This window comes from Myotis nattereri (assembly GCF_964212035.1).
Source record: "Myotis nattereri genome assembly, chromosome: Y".
Lineage (NCBI taxonomy): Eukaryota > Metazoa > Chordata > Mammalia > Chiroptera > Vespertilionidae > Myotis > Myotis nattereri.
Window position 1 is genome coordinate 4,977,615 of NC_138094.1, and position 24,306 is coordinate 5,001,920.

Below are 24,306 nucleotides of genomic sequence, written 5' to 3' on the forward strand. Positions count from 1 at the left end.
TCTGATGACCATAGATGTTACAATCCACAACAGAACACTAACAAATGCGATGCAACATTACATTGAAATGAGCATACACCATGCCAAAGCGGATATATTCTGGGGAAGTAGGATGAGTCAACATCCAGAAATCAATAAGTGTGATGCATCACATAAACAAATTGAGAGAGATTCATATCCATTGGTGCAGGAAAAGCATTTGACAAAATCCAACACCCAATTTTGATAAAAACTCTAAGCAAACTGGGCATAGAGGGATCATACCTCAACATTAAAAAAGCCTTATGTGACAAAACTACAGACAACATCATACTCAATGGGCAAAAACAATTACTCTAAGAAGAGGAACAAGACAGGGATGCCCACTCTCACCTCTTCTGTTCGACAGAGTACTGGTAGTGCTAGGCAATGCAGTCAGACAAGAAGAAGTCAAACAAGGCATGCTAAGTGGAAAAGAGGAAGTAAAACTGTCATAATTCGCAGATGGCATAGTATTGTCCATAGAAATACCTAAAGACTCCACCAAAAAAACTAGGAGATTTAATAAATGAATTTGGCAATGTAGCAGGGTACAAAATTAACACCCAGAATTCTATGGCTTTTTGATACACGGATAATGAACTCAGAAATAGAAACAAACAAACAAAAATGCCATTTAGCAGTGCAACAAAAATTTAAGAAACCTAGGAATAAACTTAACTGAGGAGGTAAATACCTGTTCTTGGAAAACTACAGGAAATTGAAAAAAAGTGATAGAGGAAGACTAAAGCAAATAGAAGAACATACCATATTCATGGTTTGGTACAATCAACATCATTAAAATGTTCATAGTACCCAAAGCAATGTACAGTTTTAATGTATTAACCATTAAAATGTCAATGGCGTATCTCACAGACCTAGAAAAAGTTTCCAAAAATTCCTATGAATTTAAGAAAAGACCCCAAATAGTTACAGCAATCTGGACAAAGAAGAACAAATTTGGAGGGATCACAATACCAGATATCAAGCTATACTACAAGCCACCATTCTCAGAACTGCCTCTTACTGGAACTAAAACAGACATAAAGACCAATGGGACAGAACAGAGAACATAGAAGTCGACCCTAACCATTATGCTCAATTAATATTTGACAAAGGGAGGCAAAAGCATAGAATGGAGTCATACAGTCTCTTCAATAATTGGTGGTGGAACCTGGATGGCAGTCAGGCCTAGGCAGGGCTGGGTAGGTGGGGCAGCGCAGGGCGGGGCAGGGCGCGGTGGGGCGGCTGCGCACTGGGCTAGGACTCTGCTGGCACAGGCACTGCACTGGAGACTCTTGCCCTTCCCGCGGGGTCTGGGGCCTCCCAGCAGGGCCCCATGGAGGACCTTAGCCTGGACAGCTGCAGAGAGGAGGACGCGGCGCCAGGCGCCAAGGGGTGGCCCGAACCCCAGGCGAGGGTGCACTTCCGCGTGACAAGGTTCATCATGGAGGCAGGTGTCAAGCTAGGGATGCAGTCCATTCCCCTCGCCACCGCCTGTGCCATTTACCATAAGTTCTTCTGCGAGATCAACCTGGACGCCTATGACCCCTACTTGGTCGCCATGTCTGCCCTTTACTTGGCTGGCAAAGTGGAAGAACAGCCCCTGCGAACCCGTGACATCATCAACGTGTCCAACAGGTACTTCCACCCAGGCAGCGAGCCCTTGGAGATGGACTCCGTAGTCTGGGTGATCCAGGACAGCATTGTGCAGTGCGAGCTCCTTGTGCTGCGGGTACTGCGCTTCCAAGTCTCCTTTCAGCACCCACACAGGTACCTGCTCCACTACCTGATTTCTCTCAAGAACTGGCTGAATCCTTACAGCTGGCAACGGACCCCCATCTCCGTCACTGCCTGGGCCCTGCTGCGGGACAGCTACCGCGGGGGGCTGTGCTTCCGGTTCCAGGCTCAGCACATAGCGGTGGCGGTGCTCCACCTGGCCCTGCAGGTCTATGGGGACCAGGTGCCCGCTGAGGCCATGGCCGAGAAGCCATGGTGGCAGGTGTTTAGTGGCGACCTTACCAAGCCAATCATTGATAACATTGTGTCAGATCTCACTCGCATTTATACCATGGACACAGAGATCCCCAAAGACAAGCCTGGGACACTCGGCTGCCAGGGGACAGCGCCACCACATCGCCCTGAGGGCCGGTCCCCAGAGCACTGGCGGGGAGGACTGGTTTTGTGCTGCTGGAGACAGGCCGGTGAAGGCGATGACATGCTGCCACTTTGATTCTCAGGCTTTGACTCTCCCTGGCAGCCAAGGTCCAGATGGGGATGGGCGCTGCACCTCCCGCGGGCAGGAGGGTGCCGCGGGCAGGAGGGTGCTGCGGGCAGCTCTGAGGCCTCTGGGTCTGCTTTTGTCCTTTGAAAGGACGCAGACTACAGCCGAGGTTTGCGATCAGTGGAAGGAAAATCAAAAGAACGGATGGGACTGGGCCCCAGGGGATTTTTTAAAAGGCCAGATTTAGAGAAAGTATGACTCAATTAACATAGAGGAAATTTTATTTTGTTTCATTGAAGATATTAGAAAGCCAAAATAAAAACATAATAATAATTGGTGTTGGACTTATAGCACAGATACATGCAAAAAAAATTAGTCTAGACCACCAACTTACACCATACACAAGTATAAATTGGGAATGAATAAAGGACTTAAAAGTAAGTGGGTAACCATGAAAATCTTAGAAGAAGCAAAATATCAGGTATCTGTCTCAGCAATACCTTTACTGATACAGTTCCTAGGGCAATGGAAACTGAGGAGAAAAGAAACAAATGGGACGACGTCAAATTAAAACACTTCTGCAGAGAAGAAGCGGCCAACAAATACAACAACAACAACAACAACAACAACAACAACAAAACAAGGAAGTCCACTGCCTGGGAGAAGATATTTGCCAATGTTATATCAGATAAGGACCTATTCTCCAAAATTCATACTGAACTCCTCCACTAAACAAAAGGAAGATCAACATTCCAATAAAAAACTGGGCACCACCACCACGAAGGCCCCTTCTGACTTATGGTGTCCCAGTTCCTGTGATGATTATTACAGCCACACAGGAGATGGGTATGATGGGGGCACGGCAATTACTGCAACAGCCGATGGGACACCCCTGTAAGAGGTCCTGAGTGTGGTGTTGGCAGGGATCACAGGATACACCATGTATGCAAGAGAGAGTGAATCATGCAGTACAGTAGCTCACCTGATTGGGCACTCGGGGAGTCAGAGGGGAAGCCCCTGTGACAGAAGAATTAGACACTGAAAATAAAAATGATAAGGTACAGACAATATTTTATTGTAAGGAATTTGGCTTCTGTTATTTAAGAATGACAAAAAGCAAATGGTAGGTTTGGGGGAAGGATCAAGAATTGTAGGTACCATTATGAAGTTTCAGGATTGGAGGCAAGGTTTGAATTGTACAAGGTTGCTTCCTAAGTGCTGATTTAAATTACAATATACTTAAATGTTTAAATTTTACATATTGTATTGTTAACATATTCAGAATATAAGCCCAACCAACAGACCAACAGAGGCAAGACACTGGGAGTGGGTGACAAGAACAAGAGACTAGAGATAGAGGAAGCCAGAGGGAAGGTCAGTAGAAAAAAAGAAAGAGACATATATATTAATTTTTGTAAAAACTTAAACACTAACATTACAAAAAAATTTCAGAAGAAAGTGTTCTGCAACATGGGATTTCTTGTCTGATTTTACTACAAACACAGAAAAGCAGTCTGTTTGGATGGTGAGTTATATTCATGGCCCTAAATTTCCCAGGGTGTCTATGACCATATGTGCATGAAGTCTTTGAAGTGAACTGCATACAAAATGAAGCAGTGTGTTATTTCCTCATGGCATGCTGCCCTGTTTTCCAGTTAGGGAGGGTAAACAAATGAGGTATTCTCCTTGGAAAACGTAAATGGATAAAAGGATTGAAGAACCTCTGACAAGGCTGCAAAACAAAGATTCCTCCAGCTCTGTGGCCCACACTTTGCCCCCTAAGATACTGATGAGGAGCAGGCCGATCCCACTGGCCCCAGGAGGAAGAGGAGACCCTGGGGAAATAGGAGATGGTGGTGAGCAGCAACAGGGCAATGTGGCATGGCAGCACAGCAGCCTAGGCCTCAGCATGAGGAAGATCCGCAGACACCTGTGGAAAGGAGTATAGGAAGAACATGTCATGGCAGCCCCTGTTGAGGGGCAGGTGGAAAGGCCTGAAGGTGCTGTGGGTGGCCTAGAGGGAGAGTTCAGAGGAGGGGCTGAGGTAAGCTGCTTTGACTCTGAGTGACAATGGACATGCACACTCTCTCCTCCTGCCTAAGCCCCCCTGCCTGAACTGAAATTGCACTGCCCTTGTTGTGCTGGTAGTTCCTGTCTCAGGCACACACCCTGCGGCCCTGGTGTTACAGGCTGTTTCCCTCCCAGCATCCAGGTGTCCCTGTGAGAGAAAAATAATGGCCCAGGAACCTGGCAGCACACCAGGGGAGAGCCCAGGCAGCCCCTCCTCACCCGTCCTGTCCACTCACTACGGGCCATCATCCTCTCATAGTACTTCAGGGGATTGAGCCACAGGTCCTTGCTGATGATCTGGTAGGGCAAACAGACCTGGGTTAGGAGAGCACAGGGACCAGAATAGAATCCCAAGCAGCAGGCGGACACAGGAAGCTGTATGCTGGCATGGCCAGTGACATCCCACCTCAGCAATCCTGCCAGATGCTGTCACACTGTGGTCAGAGAACCAGTAGAAGAAGCTGGCGCTGCTGTCCTAGAGCCTGTGGCTGTAGACTTCTCGTTCACAATGCTGGTACCACTGAATGGGAGTGGCACGGGACAACCTGTATCCTGCAGGAGAGGGGTATGTGAAGCTGGGTACATCGCCCTCCATCCCTGCCCACCACCAGCTGCAACCCATGCAGGCAGCCTCCTTTTACCTGTGAGGGTGATGAGATACTCCTTCACAATCACATGGTTGCGGAAGTAGGGGTTGCTGCGGAAGTACAGGCTAATGGTGCAGCAACCACAGGGATGCCTGACTTCCCTCACCTGCAGAAGGAAAGTGGATCCAGGGAGTGAAATCGCAGCCCAGTGCTGCCGCCTGTAGCTGTTTTCAGGGACAGGCCATTTCCCCACCTGCCCTCCACTACTCCTTGGAGCAGGTGCACTTACCTTCAAATCAATCACATGGCCGAGCATATTTTCATCTTGGACGCTGGTCATGGCCAACAACTCTGGGTGGTTGACAAACTGCTTTGGGTCAAGGAGCCTGCAACCTGGGAGCTGGGCATGGACCAGCTAGAAAGAGCAGCCTGGCCTGGCCTCTCCTTCCCTTAAGGCCACTCCTTCTCCATCAAGGGCAGAAAGGGGCACAGCACCACTCTGTTTCCTGACAGACCCTGATGCCCACCAGATTGTTTTGTGCTGAGGGCTTGACAGGCTACACATCACCCATTCGTGCTTCTGACTGAGGAACTGGACATAGAGACGGCCTGAAAGGCAGCGTTAGTTAGTCCCAGAACAGCCCGGGCAACACAGCCCTGTCTGTGGGCATCAGCCCCTGGTGTATGCGTGCCTCTGCCTTGGAGCTCTGTCCCTGGATCCCCTGGTAATGCTTCTCTGGTGCCTGTATAAGACAGAGGGTGTCTCCAGGATCCTGGGCCAGACCGGGGCGCACTGCCCCTAGCTTGTCCTCAATGTTCTTTTCTATGGGAACCATCCCCGCTTAAAACGTTCTCCTGCTCTGTCCCATGCTCCTTGTGATCCTGCTCCTCTACCCTCAAGGATACAGCTGTGAGCCAGAACCCAGGGATGCGCCGGATATTGAGGCTTCTCCGTTTGAAATAGGGCTTGAGCCTCTGCCGAGTCCTGCACCTGAGCGGAGAGAAGGCACTGCTGGCTTGCTCGTTCATGGGCTCCATCTCCAATTGAAGGGGCTGGAGCACCTCCAGAGGGGACCAGGTTAACTTGGCCCCGGGCCCTGACTGGGCCTGCTCCTGCTGCACTGGCTCCTCTTCTTCTGGCTTTGCTTTGGCCTTGGACTGAGGCTCCACCTCTCCCACCTGTTCCACTGCCTCCATGGTGCACTTCCCCTCCCCCTGCAGGACAAACTGCTCCCCTGCAATTAATTGCTCCTCCATCCACCCCTCCTCCTGGTGGTCACTCCCTTGTGGGTCACCTGGAGCATGTGCCTCCAGCCTCAGCTCTTCACTCACCACCTCCTCCTGCCTCCCCACTTGTAGATCTGGGAAAACCTCCTCACCTGCCCACTTGGCCTGCCATGGCACCACCTGCAGAAGGCCCTCTGTCCACAGGATAAACTGAGCCTGTGCCTGGAACTCCTCCCCCAGGCCTTCCTTGTCTTCCCCTTGCTCCTCACTCTGGGTTCCCTGCTGCACCTCCCTCTCCTCTCCCTGCACACACTGCTCTGCAGCCACCCAGTCCTCCCCTCTCCCGCACTCAAGATCAAGCCCAACATCCTGGCCTGTGTCCAACCTCAGCTCCAGGGTCTCAGCCTCCCCCACCTGCATGAAGTCCTCCCACTCCAGCACCAAAGCTGCCCTCTGAACTTCCTTTGCCCTTGGGTCCTGGGTATAACCACTTCCCTGCACCGAGGTGAAGCTAAAAGCCTCCTGGATCATCCTGCTTGCCCTGTCCTTCCTGGTGCAATGGCCCTGGGGAGCCCTGTGAATCCTCAGGTGCCCTGCAGCTGAAGGCCCCCTAGTGGAACTGAGAGGAAGCGCGCTGCCCCCAGGAGCCCCTCAGTCTACCAACACAGCCTGACTCTGGATGCCCCCTGGCTCTGAGACTGGTGCTGTGAAGGAGCAGGTGGTGCAGAGCCTGCTGAGTCCAGGCAAGGTGCTTGCTCACTGGTGCATGCAACCAGGCCCTGGTGTGCTGAGTGTGGGCACAGTGGGCTCATGCACAGGCGCTGGTCATGTGAGCATGTGATACAGAAGGCACCTAGCCAGGCCCAGCCTGCTGTTTCTGGGTGGGCTCCTCAAAAGCCTCCTCCAATCACGGACGGGGCAGTGGGTGTCACCCTGCGCAACCTCGCCCCTCACTCAAAGCTCTGGTGTAGGTAGATGGTAACTCGGAGGTATCCTCTTATCTCTTCATTAGCCAGAAAACACAGATTTTGCAAGCTTAGAATCTTGACCTGACCGAAAAGAAGGAAGAAATGGTGGAACTTGAAAATGACTTCAGGTTTTCTCACTGTGCTGAATGAAGTCAAACACTGCTGCAGTGAAATATTTTACCCGTTGTTCTCCCCGCATGAACTACAATAATAATGTGCTTTGTGTTGACATTTACTGCTGTGTTGCTGACAATTACCTGGAAGAGAAGTTAAGGTGATTCAATGGGTTGGAAAAAGTTGAGCTAAATCAGAAAGCAGGTCTAATTAAGCAAGTTTATTCTCTATCAATCTAAAGACACACACACACACACACACACACACACACACACACACACACACATTTATATGGCTAAGGTGACTCGTGCATGTGCCATACGTTTGAAGCTCTTGCTGGCGCCATTTGCATGCATGTGTTTCAAATCGTCATTGTCAATCTGAATTTGGTTGACACTGCTATTATAGAGAAAGGGCAAATAGCCGTACTAAAATATTTCTTCTAATTAATCTCCTTTCAATGGGCACAAATCCATGCACCTGGCCACTGGTATTCTAATAGTGGCAAGATATGATCCGTGACTACTAATATTCTATTGGGCCAGGACATGCCAAATTGGTCACACATATCTATATATATAAAAGCGTAAGCGACATTGTGAGTGGTTGGTACGATGCACACCGACCACCAGGACGCAGACGCTCAACACAGGAGCTTCCCCCAGGTGGTCAAGGCTCTCCCACAGCGAGAGCATCACTCAGCCAGAAGGCGGGCTAATGGCTGGAAAGTGCAGTTGTGACAGCAAGAGCCTCTGCTGCCTATGTGCCTATGTGACAAGGCTACGAAGCAGTGGTGGCAGGTGGAGTGGGGCTTGGATGAGCGGGAACAGAGCACCTGGCTCCCGCTTGGGCTACTGTCCGGCTGCCTGCCGTTTCGTGCATTGCTAAATCCCTCAGGAGGTGTCAGACCTAACCTGGCAGTCCCACATCTCCCAAGGGGTCCCAGATTGCGTGAGGGTGCAGACCAGGCTGTGGGACACCACCGGTGCTTGAATTTCGTTGACCGGGCTTCTAGTCATTGTATTATTTATCACCGATTTAGCATGGTTCTCTTCTAATGCTGAATAATTTAAAGGTATAACCTGAATTTTGGTAATGATGGCCATTGAGATTTTACTGCTCTTTAGCGGTATTATTTAATGGCTTATATGAAGGGCACTAATCTCCCACAAAATATGAGAAATATTACATGTCCCACAAACAGTACTATGCTTCAGTGATAATTCTTTCCACTAATGCTCCTAAATGAGCCTTTCACTAATTTTCTTTGCTCACTAGCTCATCCAAAATTGAAATGGGAAGGCTGCTTGTCTATATTCAAGTGCAGAGGCATATTCTTCTTAACTACACTGATGCTATCAATACTTTCAATTTTCCAACATAATTTATAGTGAGGGTCTCTATGTTAGACTTTAAAACATCTCTTTACTAATATGAATAAGTCACTTTTACCTTATTTCTTCACAACTATGTGCACACTCTGATTTAGCAACTTTCAATGCCTGACTCAAGTGTCCCTTTCCACCCTTCTTTTCATTAAAAACAGGCCATCTGAATCCACACTGATCACTTTTCAGCCTGTTGTGATAATTCAGACATTCCTTGGGTTACGTTGGTCTCGAAGTACATAAGTTTTGTGGTTACGTTGCCATTCCCCATTTATTTATTAAAAAAAAAAGTTTGATATTTCTACGTATGTACATATGTGCTTTATATTTTCTTATTATTCATTTACCACAAGAAAGGTCAGCAATTGTTATCTTTCTTCTAATTTTTTTTTTTTTTTACTGTTGCACACCATTACTGCAGTGTATGTGTGCTCCATGTGAGTGACATATGTGCTTATGTAGGTGGGTTCTGACTTACGCGATTATTGCATTACATCCCACTGCAGGAACGCGTCAACAATGTAACGCGAGGAACTACTGTACTTGTATCCTATTGATTAAGATGTAGTTATTTGGTCTCCATATTTCTTCAATAAGTATATGGTTGTAGGAAGTACAAATTATATCTTTATATATTAATGTGTTAATTAGAATTTTCACTCAATAAAAATAAATGCCTTGTCCTTACAAAAAGATCTGGCCTTATAATTGAATGGCCTAATACATATTAGAGTAGGGCACGACTACCAAAGTTTCTCAGAAGAACACGGGTTGAAATGAAGAGTATATTCTGCCTACCCCTACTCGAAACAAGAGCCTTAGTTGAGCTCCATCATGATCCAAACAGAAACAGAAACAGTAAGAGACATGGCAGGTTTCTGTTACTATATGCCTACTGAGCATGCCTCAGTGCACATTTCCTGACGGTGCTATTGATCAGAAGGTGCACTCACAGGACATTAGGGCCTTCATGCACAAATCCATCCTGAAACCACATGAAAAGGAGCGTATTGGACAAGAATGTTAGCAGGGACTTTACAATGCAGAGGGATTCTGAAGAAGATTGAAAAATGTGGCAGAACCCTAGTCAGTTGGGAACAGTGGACAGATCACCGACCTTCATACTGAAGGGCCCAGTTTCGATTCAGGTCAAGGCCACTTGCCTGAGTGTCGGCTCAATCTCCAGTCTGGGGCTTGCAGGAGCGAGCTGATCAATGAATCGCTCTCATGACTGATGTTTCTAACTCTCACTTGCTCTCTGTTTCTCTCTGAGATAAATAAAAATATATTTAAAAGAATGGTGTCAGAATAAGTGGATGCTACAGGGACATGCTCCCAGGAACAAACTGATATTCCAACTAAAATACAGAACAACTTCCTGAATAATCAATGGAAAACTCACAGGAGAGAACCCTGACACCGAGGACCGAAGGTGGAGGCCACTTAGACACTGGTAGGAGGAGAGGAGGCTTGAAGGGGCAGGCCTGACACCCACAGAAAGCAACTGAAGTCTCGGAGAGATATCTCAGCTGTGGAGGACTGCCATTGAGAAATCTGGGTCCAATCCCCAAGCTGGGCCTCCTAGCAGAGAGCACCAGAACTGAGGAGGGTACCCATATAACCTGTGGATGTGAATAGCAGCAGGGCACTGTCTGCCAGGGAGAGACAGCTAGAAATTCAGGTATCCTCTTAAAGAGCCAGCGCACAAATTTCCCTGTGGAGCCACACACCTTGTGCCCTGGCAAAGGGAGGGTGAAGTGGACTGGAGCTGTGAGGGTAAAAGCCAGAACTGGGGAGTCAAGGGTTCCAGCACAGAAGACAGACACTTCAAGCTTCCTGGGAGGAGTCATTTCCTCATGCAGCAGAGAAAATCTTTCCCATGCAGACATTTGCCTTTCCTGGAGGGGAGACAATTAACACACACTACTGGGAAACACCTTCCCCTGAGGACACTTAAGAGATTATAAATAATAACTAACCTCCACACAGAGGCAACTGCCCCACCCTGTTGAAACAAACTCTTGCTATAACCTGAGGACCATTGCCTTGGAGGCAAGTTAAGTTGGAATCCTATCAGTCTATAGACAGAGGAGGTCTCTGGAGGCTTTGAGTCTTTGTCTGACCTAATTAGTCAGAAACATCCTTTAACAATGTTCTGCACTAGAGACTGATAAGCAGACAGGTCTACCTAACTTGTCACCACAAACCCACACAGAAAGCCAGAAAGAGGAAATAAATAAACAATCCTCAAATGAGAGAACTGGAGAATTCTCCAGATAGAGAGAGAGATGAAGCACAGAGAAGACATTTATCTGAATCTGACTTTAGAGTTATGAAGGAAAAAGAGCTCAACAGCATGAAAAAAGATATAGTGACTATGAAAAGAAGAACAGTCCTAGATATAAAATGACATAATACAAATAAAGAACATATTAGAAGGAATAGGCAGATATTAGGGAAAGCTGAGGATCCAATCACTGATTTAGAACAGAGTTAAAAATATCATCCAATAAAAAAAAGACAGAAAAATTAAGATTTAAAACAAACAAACAAACAGGAGGACCACTTACATAACAGTATTAGAATAGCCAGTGTGCCAAAAGAGGCAGGAGGGGAGAAAGGCATAGAGAAGGTCTTTGAAGAAACAATGGCAGAACACTTACCTAACCTGGTAAAGGAAAATCCCACACAAGATCAAGAGCCAAAGAGAACCCCAGAGAAGAAGTACCCAAACAAACCCGTGACCAGACATATCATAATTAAAATGCCAAAAATTAAAGACAAAGAGAGAATCTTCAAGGCAGTAAGATAAAAGAAAACTGTTAGCTATGAAGGAGTTCCCAGAAGGCTGACTCCTGATCTCTCATCAGAAACTCTACAGGCCAGAAGAAGATGGCATGAAGTACTCAAGTTAATGGAAAGTAAGGATCTGAGGCCAAGATTACTATATCTGGCAATTCTTTCATTCAAAATAGACGGTCAAATACAGAGCTTCCTAGACAGAAAAAGGCTGAAGGAGTACATCCTCTCCAAGCCAGCTTTACAAGAAATGCTACAGAGATTGCTGTAATGAGAAGGAGAAACAGAGACAGAAACTTAGCCACAGAGAAACGAAATGGAAATAAATAAATAAATACCTATGAATAATAACCCTAAATGTAAATAGGTCAATGCTCCAATCTAAAGGTGTAGTGGAGCAAAATGGATACAGAAACATGATGCAAGTATATGCTGTCTACAGGAGCACCATCTCAAAACAAAAGACACACACAGGATGAGAGTGAAGGAATGGGAAAAATTTCCATGCAAATGGAAAAGAAAAAAAAGGCCGAAGTAACAATATGCATATCAGACAAAATAGACTTTAAAATAAAGGCCATCACAAGAGACATAAAGGTCACTGCATGATACTAAAGGGACCAACCAACAAGACGATATAATCCTAGTAATCATATATTCAGCCAACATAGGAGCACCTCAATATATATATGTCTCAAACAAACAAACAAAAAATCAAAACAAACAAAAATTCTAGAAGACTTTAACAGAGAGTGTGACAAAAGGACAGTCACAGTAAGGGACATTTATCACCCCTCTGACATCACTGGATAGATCTTCCATATGAAAAAATAACAAGGATGCAGAGCCTCTAAAGGACACACTGGATCCATTAGATTTAAGTGACATTTTAGAATAGCGGTTCTCAACCTGTGGGTTGCGACCCCTTTGTGGGTCGAATGGCCCTTTCACAGGAGTCGCCTAAGTAAAGGGTGTCCCACAATTCACGCAAGAAGTAATTTTGATAGAAAACAAGGTTTATAATTAAAAACTGTACATTTTTATTGATTCATAAAGAAAGTAAAAGAACTGCACTTGGAAAACTACAGGACATTGAAATGGAGATAAAGATATCAACCAATGGATTCATATACCATGTTGAAGGGTTGGTAGACTTAACTTCATTAACATGTCCATACTACCCAAAGCAATCTATAGATTCATTGTGATCTCCATTAATATACCAACAGAATATTTCACAGACACAAAAAAAATCCTCGAAAAAATTCAAATGGAGTAAAAATAGTCTGAGCAATCCTGAGGAAGAAGAAAAAAGTTGGTGGGCTCACAATACCAGATATTAAGCTATATTATAAAGCCACCATTCTCAAAACTGCCTGCTACTGGCACTAGAAAAGACATATCCTCCACTGAAACAGAACAGAGAACCCAGAAGTGGACCCAAGTCATTACGCTCTATTATTAATTTACAAAGGAGGCAAGAGCATACAATGGAGTCAAGACAGTCTCTTCAATAAATGTTAGGTAAATTAGAAAGATACATGCAAAATAATGAAACTAGACCACCAACTTACACCATTCACAAAAATAAACTCAGAATGGATGGACTTCAACATCAGATGAGAATCTATAAAAAAAAAAAAAACTTATAAGATTGCCTATGTAGCAATATATCAGATGTCTTCGCAGTATCTTTATTGATACAGCTCCAAAGGCAATGCACACAAAGGGGAAAATAAACAAATGGACTATGTCAAAATAAAAAACTTCTGCGCAGCAAACAAAATCCCGAAGAAAACAACCAGAAAGCCCACTGCATAGGGAGAACATATTTGCCAATGGTATCTCGGATAAGTTTTGAATCTCCAAAGTTTTCAGGGAACTCACACAAATTAACAATAGGAAGATAAACAATCCAATCAAAACATGGGCAAAGGACCTAAATTAACACTTTTTAAAAGGAGACCTATAAAAGGCCAAGAGACATACGAAAAATGCTCAAAGGCACGAACAGTCCAAGAGATGCAAATCAAAACGACAATGAGGTACCATCCACACCTGTCAGAATTGCTGTCAGAAAAAAATCAACAAACCACAAGTGCTGGTGAGGATGCAGAGACAAAGCAACCCTTGTGCACTGCTGGTGGGAATGCAGACTGCTGCAACCACTGTGGAAAACCATATAGAGTTTGCTTTAAAAATTAGAAATGGAGCTCCCCTTTGACCCAGTGTTCTCTCTTCTAGGTATATATCCCAAGAAATGAGAAAGGCCAATCAGGAAAGATATATGCAACTGTATGTTCATACCAGCCCAATTTACAATAGCTAAGATTTGGAAACAGTCTAAATGCCCATTAGCAGATGCACAGATGAAAAAACTGTGATACATCTATACAATGGAATACTCTACTGCTGTAACAAAGAATGAACTCTTATAATTTGAAACAGCATGGATGGACTTGGAGAGCATTACACTAAGCAAATTAAGCCAGTCAGAGGACGATAAATATCACATTATCTCACTCATTTGTGGAATATAATGAACAACATTAGCTGATGAACAACAAGACATCCAGACACAAAGAAGCACTGATCACACTGTCAAACCTCAGAGTAAAGTGCTTGAGGCAAAGACCACAGTAGTATGTGTGTGTGTATATGTGTGTGTGTGTGTGTGTGTGTGTGTGTGTGTGTGTGTGTGTATGGAGGGCTAATGAACTTTAATATTCAGGAGGGCTGAAAATCAGCAGTATATTACACGGCTGTTGGCAAAATGGCTGAAGGGAATCTTGCTAACCTGATGATTAAACCTTACAACTGATATGCCTGTCTGCTTTGCTAAAGGGCATATATGAGAAACCTACAGCCAAGTAAATGAAAGCTGATGGGTGCTGCATTTCAGAGAGCCTCTCCCCAAGAGAAAAAGGTCTCCGCCTGGCTCCCCAATGCCTTCTAAATTTATAGTTGTTGTCTAGTGTATTCATTTGTGTGCAGCTCCTTTCCCAGATCCTGAATCATTGCAGCAAAAGGTTGCAACATTCTGGCGCCCAATATGGGACATCTGGAGAAGAAGTCTCACCAGAACAAAAAAAGAAGACTGTCAAGGGCATGTACCTTGGTTGCGGGGACATACCCAGTGGGGACTGTGCAGGAGGCAGCTGATTGATGTTTCTCTCTCATTGATGTTTCTAACTCTCTATCGCTCTCCCTTCCTCTCTGTTAAAAATCAATAAAAATATCTTTAAAAAAAACACAAAAAAACTCATTCAAGCATTAAATCTCACCATTAATAAGACACGATAAGTAAAAAGATAGTTTTACTTAATCTGCATGCATTACAGCATTGGCCAGCATATCTCTCTCCTATTGGTATTTCCGAAAAGAAACCAAGTTTGTAGCACTATTTAAAAGAAAGAAAAAGGCTTTTAAAAGAAACTCCATAACTGTGGCCTAGAAATTTCTCTGGAAGAAGAAACGGAAGGAGATTCCCTTCAAATATCTAGAAAACTGCATATAAAAATAAATGTATCAGGCCTCAAAAAGAAAACAATTTGCATTATGCTTTCCTAAAAAAAAATTATGTCAATATACTCAAAGACTGATAGCAGAAATCCAATTAGTGTCATTTACTGTCCCCACCCAATAAGAAAGGAAGATAGGAAATAAGCCTTGTTTTAGCCTGATTTAAATTAGCAAATGGAAATAAAAGAATATTCAGGGGAACATAGTTGGAATAGGCAGAAACCTATTCCTGGAGAAGTCACTGTTTTTACTGATAGTTCATCTCATGGTAAAGCTGCTTATACTGCAATGAATTCAGACCAAGCCATGCAGACCAGTCACACTTCTGTGCAAAGAATCAAACTAGAAACGACCAAGGCTGACTTGCAGGATTTCCAAAAGCCTCTTCATATTCTCTCTTTATCTACTTATGCTGCTGGCTTGGTAAACAGAACTGCAACTACTCAATTTAAATGGCTCAGTGACCGAAGCCTTTCTATACTATTTGAACAAGTCCTGGTCCTTTAACAAAAGGAAATGAATATGCCTGTCAGTTATTTTATTAAGCAAGTCACAGAATTTCACAAGCTTTTACATCAGCCTGCCAAAATATTGTACAGCCGGCAAAACAGATTATGAAGAAATGCCCTCCTTGCATGTTACATCTACTACAAGGGCTCTAAAATCCCAACTTGGAAAACAAAAGTGGCGGAATAGTGAAGACATCTCTTGTAAGTAGACCACACCAAGCCTTAATTACTTTAAATTTTACCCTTGTAATGCTGATGGCAAGACACCCATAGAATTACACTGGTGTCAGAATAAGCCAAAGCAAAATGGTCTGGTTAAATGGAAAGGTACCGAATCTGGTTTAAGGAAGGGTCCCTTTATTAATCTTTGGTCAAGGATATGCTTGTGTATTTCCACAAAATTCCTCCAAGCCTGTGTGGATTCCTGCAACATGATTCTGAGAGAGGAACTGACCAGACTACTCCAACTACAGATAGCAGTGCCCCAAGCAACATGCTGAGGAGACAGAGGAGAAACATCTAGAGATGGGGGATGGTGACCATGCCTTGCCACGCTAGCAGTCATCAGCTGTGCCTAGGTGCCGGTGGCTCTTGACAAAGCCCAAAGAGGTCAGACCTGCATTGTCATTTCTCACCGTTTGCCCACCATCCAGAACTCGAACATCATTGCTGTCATGTCACAAGGGAACAGTGACTAGAAAGGGACCCATAAAGAACTGATAGCCCAAAAAGAAGCCTACTATGGACAAATTCCTTAAATACCTGAAAACGATATTTAAAAGGACATGAAAGAACTCAATCCTTTTCATTGAATCTCCTTACATTTGCTTTTTAGAATAACCAATATTGTCTCTCTTTCTTGTTCTTCTATGTTTTCTTCCAGTCTGAAGAAGCAGAATCACAAGTCTTAAAAGGATCTGAGCCCAGAAGATGGCATACACCTTGCTAAATTAATTAAGAAAACAAACAGGGGGAAATGATGGGGTAAAGACCAAAAGTAGTTAACATATCAATGGGAGAAGTCCCACAGAAGGCGAATGGACTTTGATGTTCAGCATGGCAGAAAATCAGCATTTTGTTATCCTGTTGTGGGAAAAATGGCTGAAGGCAACCTCCTAACATGAAAATTCTTCTATTGTTTACCAAACTTTACCATTGATATGCCTGTTTGCTTTGCTAAAGGACAAATGTGTATTCAAGTAAATAAAAGCTGTTTTGTCCTGGGCTTCAGAGTGTCTCTCCATTAGAGAAAAAAGCCCACAGTACACAAAAAGAAAGAGATAATAAAGGTAAGGTCAGAACAGAAATAAATGACGTAGGGATGAAAAAAAAATAATATAAAAGATCAATGAAACCAAGTGCTGATTCTTGGAAAGAATAAACAACATTGATGAACCTCTAGTCAGGCTCAGAAAGAAACGAAGAGAGAGCACCCAAATAAACAAAAACAGAAATGAGAGAGGTGAAGTAACAAACGACCCCACAGATATACAAAGGATTATAAAAAATTACAATGAACAACTCTACTACAACAAACTGGACGAGCTCAATAAAATGGACACATTCCTACAAAAAGACAAGCTTTCAAAACTCAATCAGGAAGAAGCAAAAATCCTGAACAGACCGATAAATACTGATAAAATTGACACAGTAATCAAAAAGCTTCCAAAAAACAAAAGCTCTGGACCAGATGGCTTCACAGGGGAGTTTTACCAAACATTCAAAGAAGAAGGAAAACCAAACTTTCTCACACTATTTCAAATATTTCAAGAGGATGGCATACTTCCAAGCTCTTTTTAAGAAGCCAGCATTACCATAATCGCAAAGCCAGAAAAAGACACTACAAAGAAAGTGACTTACAGGCCAATATTCCAGATGAACATTAATGCTGCAATCCTCAACTAAATTCAGCAAACTGGATTCAGCATTGCATTAGAAAGATCATACACCATGACCAAGTGGGATTTATTCCAGGGATGCAAGGATGGTACAAAATCTGCAAATCAATGAACGTGAAACATCACATAAACTATTTGAGGGAGAAAAACCACACAATCATATCAATTGGTGCAGAAAAGGCATGTGACCAAGTGCAACAGCCTTTTCTGATAAAAACACTCAGCAAAGTAGGAATAGCAGAATCATCCTTCCACATAATAAAAGCCTTATATGACAAACATACAGCCAACAACATACTCAAAGTGCAAAACAAAAACCATTTCCCTCTAGGACAGGAACAAGAAAGGGACGCCCACTTTCATCACCCCTGTTCAACACAGTACTGGACGTCCTAGTCAGTGCGATCACACAAGAAAAAGAAATAAATGGTTCCCAAACTGGAAAAGAAGAAGTAAATTGTCATTATTTGCAGATGACATGATACTGTACATAGAAAACCACAAACACTCCTTCAAAAATTTAATAAACTTAGTAAATGAATTTGGCAATGCAGCAGACTACAAAATTAACGCCAAGAAATATATGGCATTTTTACACACCAATAGTGAACTTACAGAAAAGGAGATTGAAAAAAGAATCCTATGTATCATCCCACCAAAAAAATTAAGACACCTAGGAATAAATTTAGCTAAGGACGTAAAAGACCTACACTCAGAAAAGAAGATGTTGAAAAAAGAGATAGAGGAAGACATAAACAGATGGAACGACATACCTTGTTCATGGATTGGTAGAAACAACCTCATTAAAATGGCTATACTACCCAAAGCAATCTATACGTTCAATGCACTCAGCATTAAAACACCAACAGCATATTTCACAGACCTAGAATGAACTCTCCAAAAATCCATCTGTAATTAAAAAAAAGACCCTGAGCCCAAACAGGTTTGGCTCAGTGGATAGAGCGTCGGCCTCCGGACTGAAAGGTGCCTGGTTCGATTCCGATCAAGGGCATGTACCTTGGTTGGGGGCACATATCAAGTAGGGGGTGTGCAGGAGGAGGCTGATCTATGTTTCTCTCTCATTGATGTTTCTAACTCTCTATCCCTCTCCTTTACTCTCTGTAAAAAATCAATAAAATATATTTAAAAAACAAACAAACCCCAAAGAGCTGCAGCGATCCTGAGAAAGAAGAACAAAGTAGGAGGGATCTCAGTACCAGATATCAAGCTGTTTTACAAAGCCACTGTTCTCAAAACTGCCTGACACTGGCACAAGAATAGACACATAGGCCAATGCAATAGAACAGAGAACCCAGAAACCAATCCAAACCAATAAGCTCAATTAATATTTGACAAAGGAGGCCAAAACATACAATGGAGTTAAGACAGTCTCTTCAATAAATGGTGCTGGGAAATTTGGTCAGACACATGCAGAAAATGAAACTAGGCCACCAACTTACACCATGCACAATAATAAGGTCAAAATGGATAATGACTTAAACAGAAAGCTGGAAACCAGAAAAATATATAGAGGAATCCATAGGCAGCAGAGTCTCAGATATATGCTGAAGCAATCTCTTCACCAACGCAGCTCCTGGGGCAATGGAAAATAAAGTTAAAGCAAACAAATGGGACAACATCAAAATAAAAGGCTTCTTCATAGCAAAAGAAACCATCAACAAGACAACAACAAAGCCCACTGCATGGGAGAACATATTTGCCAATGTTCTCTCTGATAAGGGTTTCATCTCCAACATTTACAGGGAACTCATACAACTTAACAAAAGGAAGATAAACAACCCAATCACAAAAATGGGCAACGGACCTAAATAGATACTTTTCCAGAGAGGACAAAAGGAAGGCCAAGAGACACATTAAAACATGCTCAGAGTCACTGATCACCCAAGAGACGCAAATCAAAAGGACAAGGAGGTACTACCTCACAGCTGTCAGAATGGCTATCACCAACAAATCAACAAAGGGCGAGTGCTGGTGAGGATGGGGAGAAAAAGGAACCCTCCTTCACTGCTGGTGGGAATGCAGACTGGTGCAGCCACTATGGAGAAGAGTATGGAGTTTCCTCAAAAAACTAAAAACGGAACTCCCATTTGACGCACTGATCCCACTTCTAGGAATATATCCCAGGAACCTAGAATTACCAATCTGTAAGGATGCATGCTCCTCTATGTTCACTGCAGCACAATTTACAATAGCTAAGATTTGGAAACAGCCTAAGTGCTGGTCAGCAGATGAGTGGGTTAAACAGCCGTGGTACATCTACACACTGGCATAGTATGCTGCCACAAAAAAGGAAGGGGCACTGACCATGTGCAACAGCATGGATGGAGCTGGACAGCATTATGCTAAGCAAATCTAGTCAGTCAGTCAGTCCGAGAAAGAGAAATATCACATGACCTCACTCATCTGTGGATTATAATGAACAACATAACCAATGAACAAAAACAGATCCAGAGACAGAGAAGCATGGATCAGACCATCACCCTCAGAGTGAAGGTAGGGGAGGGTGGGGCTACGGGGGAGAGATCAACCAAAGGACTTGTATGCATGCCTATAAGCCTAGCCAATGGACGCAGACAGCAGGGGGTGAGCGTGAGGGCATGCTTGCGGGGTGGGGGTGGGGGTGTGGGGGTAGTGGGGGATAAGAACACACATGTAATACCTTAATCAGTAGTAGGAATGAAAAGGAACCCAGGAACATATCATCAGGTGAGAATTCACACACTCACACTCACGCACACTCAGGCACCCGCACACTCACGCCAGGAGAGGGCTCTGCCGCTCTCAGTGGGAATCACCTCTTATCTCCCAGCCTCACCACCGCTTTCTCACCAGCTGAACCAGAGGACAATGATGAGTGACGGCCCTGGTGCTCTGCGGAAAGCGACCTGTCCCTCCCGGACACTTCCCACCGTCCAGCAGCCTCTTTTCGGCCCCCTCTCTGTCCCCCACGCCCTGAGCAGGGCTGGGCTGGCCTGAGAGCCCACAGACTTGAGGACCCAGATCCCGGGGGAGTTGGCGCCGGGGGTTGTGGGGGCCCCCAAGGTCAACTGCAAACTCGGCCAGCTGAGGTCACACAATAAAGGACAAAGCCAGAGTTCCATGAATTCTTGCGTGTAAGTCCCCTCAGCGAGCTCCCACTCTGGCGCAGCAAGCGGCAGGCCTCACGCCAGCGAGCCAGGTTTGGACCTCAGGCCTTCACTCCAACCAGGTGGGAACTCATTTCCAGATGGAAAAAGCCGACTCGGGAAGGGCTGGGGGTAGCCAGTGACTAGAGCAAGTTCACCCCTGGAGACAGCATGTTCACCCCCGGAGACAGCATGAACCCAGAGTGTGCTCTTACCTTTTCCACAGGCCGTGCTCCTCACCACGTGGACTCCTGCACAGCAGGGACGCTGAGGGAAGGAAGAGGTGGGGGGCTGCACCTGGCAAGCTTCCTGGGGCTGCGCCCTGGTTCCTGCCAGGGCGAAATCTCGAGGGATCACGAGATCAGGAACAAACCAAGATCAGGTGGCCGGAGGGGGGGGCGTGTTTTAACAGGCCCAGAGAAGGTGGGGACAGGGGCGCCTGTGCCACACCCACCAGGCTGCAAGGGTTGGCAGAGGGTGGGGGACTGTCAGGGGGACCCTGTGCTTCCAGGCATGAGGGTGGGGGCGGTCCCGATGTGGAGGGAGAAACAGGAGGCCGCGACCCCCAGCTTACCTCCCACTCGCCACCCCTGGTCTGTGTTTCTGGGGACCCCTTTCCCTCTGTGGTTGTGGCTGCCACTTACCTACCTTGTTCCCTGGGCCAGGCTTGGCGCCCCACTCCCACCCCACCGCAGCCCCCTGTCTAGAAAAGAGCGCCCTGCCCTGGGCTAGCCCACTGTCCCTACTGTCTGGATGGGGACATTTTAGTAACTCCCGGGGCAGAGGAGAGCTGGCCAGATGCAATTACATTGTCTCTCTCCACAGGTGCCCTCCTCAGTCTACCCCTGGGGTTGGGTCATCAGAGCTCTTTGACAAGCCCCGAATACAGCCTTTGCTCTGCTCACCTCCCCTAAGCCTTCAGGTGATGGCAGCCTCCCTGCCTTCCTGCCCCCTCAGGAAGGGGTTCTCCTCTCACCAACAAATCCCTTTGGCAAAGTCACACCTGGGCCTGAAAGCAGAAGGAGTGGGCAGGAGGCTCCTGAGGAGGAGCAGGCCAACAAAGCTGAGGAGAGGTGGGGAGGCACCAGCCACAGCCTGGTGCTCAGGCTCTGGCAGAGCTGCCCCTTAGCAGAACCTTAACCCAGGGCTCTCCTCTCAGGTGGCGCCTCAAGGGGGCACAGGGGGCCTGGCATGCTCAGTCTGACAGGTTTTGCTGCCTGCTTTTCCATAGTCTCTTTAGGAGACAAAAGCCAGGCTTGTGAGGAGAGAGGGAGAGGGGAAGAGCAAAGCTGAGGCCCAGCCCTGTCATCCAAGCTGGCCTGAGGCATCTCCTGGGCGTCCTTGGAAATCAGCTTCTCTTAGTGAGGAAGGGCTTGTGATAAGAATAGAGCCGCAGTTGTTTAATCATTACTTACAAACTATAAATACGAGGCCCTGGGACACTGGAGGATGAAACAGGCTCTACTGAAAACAGGCTGCCTCCATGGCCCACTACTCAGAAAAGCATTGCATTTTGCGAAGAGACCAGGCACAGGACAGGCTTTGATTTGGCAGCTTTGCCGCACCCTGACCCCATCCTGTGGTCTTCCTCAGGAAGCCTGACCATTCCAATCTCATCCCAGGAAGGGGCTGAGCTGTTCCTAAAGTCTTGGAAGATTAGACACCTTGTGGTCAGCCTTTGAGCTCCTGAAGGGCAGATAGCAGGCCCTCCCCTCCCCTTTGCATGTGACACTTGCAGCTGGCAGCTACAGGTAGCTATCTTCTCCCCAAGAGGCTGAGACCCGAATTTCCAGGGTGAGGGACTGCTCTCCCCATACTGACCGCATCCTTGGATAAACACTCATTGTGTGGTTCAAACCTCTCTCTGCTTAACTTGGCTCAAGGAGTGACAGGCAGCCTCAGACACATTGTGCTGCCTTTCTCTTCCTCGCTCAGACTTGGGGAATATTCAGACTCTGCAAACTGTGAGACCTTATCTGAGAGAGAGAGTGGGCAGAGGACACTGTGTCCCTGTCATGCAGGTGACCCTGCATCTCTTCACCATAGGCTATGGGGAGGTCGTGGGGGCGGGGCGTAACAGCAGGGTGGTGAGGCTGGCTTCTTGTGTGTCCCTACCCTGCCATTCCTCCAGACGTTCCCCATGCCTATGAACTAGCAGAGTTTAAGGTTTCCAGCTACATAGATGGAGGAATGAGGACAAATGAGGCGACTGCTCTCAGCCCCAGTGGATCTGGGATTGTCACCTAGAGCAGAGCAGATAAAAAGCAGAAACAAACAAATAAACAAACAAGAACCAACTCTATTATTTTATACTAGAGGCCCGGTGCACAAAAATTGGTGCACTTCGGGGGAGGGGGATCCCTCAGTCCAGCCTGTGCCCTCCTGCAGTCTGGGACCCCTCGGGAGATAATGACCTGCTGGCTTAGGCCTGCTCCCGGGTGGCAGAGGGCAGGCCCAATCCCTAGGTTCAGCCCCTGGTCGGGCTCAGAGCAGGGCCGACTGGGGAGTTGGGGTGCCGCCTCCTGTCATGCACAGAGCAGGGCCTATTGGGGAGTTGGGGCGCCGCCCCCTGTCATGCACAGAGCTGCAGGGCGATCAGGGGTTTGGTCGCTCCCCCTGTCACGCTGATCCCATTGCTGGGAGGTCTCCTTGCTCCGCTGACCCCGGGGCCTGGACCCCTCTCGCTCCGCTGATCCCGGGGTCCTGAGGCCTCGCGGATCCGCTGATCCCAGGGGCTGGGAGGCCTCTCAGCTCTGCTGATAACCTGGACAGGGAGGCCTCTCGACTCCGCTGATAACCTGGACAGGGAGGCCTCTCGGCTCCGCTAATCCCAGGGGCCGGTAGGTCTATCAGCTCTGCTGATAACCTGGACAGGGAGGCCTCTTGGCTCCACTAATCCCAGGGGCAGGGATGCCTCTCAGCTCCACTGATAACCTGGAGAGGGAGGCCTCTCGGCTCCGCTGATCCCAGGGTCCTGAAGCATCTTGCTCTGCTGATCCCGGGGTCCTGAGACCTCTCAGCTCTGCTGATTCCAGGGCCGGGACTCCTCTAGGCTCCGCTGATCCCGGGGTCCTGAAGCCTCTTGCTCTGCTGATCCCGGGGTCCTGACGCCTCTTGGCTCCACTTATCCCCGGCCAGGAGGCCTGTCTGCTCCATTGTTCCCGGGGCCCTGTGGCCTCTCTGCCCTGCTGCTTCAGGGCTGTATGGCTTCGCTCAGCTTGCAGCCTGAGTATGCAAATTAACCGCCATCCTTTAGCCTCTATAATTAAAACATTGTATCATTTGGAGTTGTTGCTTCAGGAGCTCAGAGCCCCCCAGCTGCAGATGGGGAACCTTCGCATCCTCATGCTGGGGCAAGCAAGCCTCCCTGTTTGCATCAACTGCCTGGCTGCCGGCGGCCATGTTGGCTGCCAGTTAATTTGCATACCTCGCTGATTAGCAAATGGGAAGGGTAGCGGTCGTACGCCAATTACCATGTTTCTCTTTTATTTGTGTAGATTGGAACTACATATTCAGCCTAGCTCTCCCACCTCTTTCCTAGATGCATTTGGCAATTATTTGTCCTGGTGGGGTCTCCCCCATGGCCTGGGCTCTACTCCCTTCTTTCTCCTCAGGACACATGTGACCATTCCCAAGGCAAGTTCATGTGGGTGCCTGGACTGACGCCTCTCCCTCCCCTCCAGGTTCACCTGAGTCATCCCCCTCTTCTCCTCTGCATTTCCCCCTCTTCTCCAGGCCCTGGGCCCAGCCATCCTGGACCCAGCCTCTGCCCTGTCCAGCTGTGGGCCTACGAGGTGTGCTGGGTGAGCTGAACTGCCACCAATTCCAGTACTGGA

General features: G+C 46.5%; 1 protein-coding gene across 1 annotated transcript; it reads left to right on the top strand.

Annotated features, from left to right (window-relative positions):
* Positions 1-1,357: 1,357 nt before the first annotated feature.
* LOC308512301 (cyclin-Q-like) lies at positions 1,358-24,095 on the top strand (the record flags this gene model as incomplete). Its single annotated transcript, XM_081082086.1, has 2 exons — positions 1,358-2,165; positions 24,085-24,095. 2 exons carry the CDS (start codon positions 1,358-1,360, stop codon positions 24,093-24,095), a joined length of 819 nt encoding a protein of 272 aa, XP_080938212.1.
* Between the last annotated feature and the right edge of the window lie 211 nt (positions 24,096-24,306).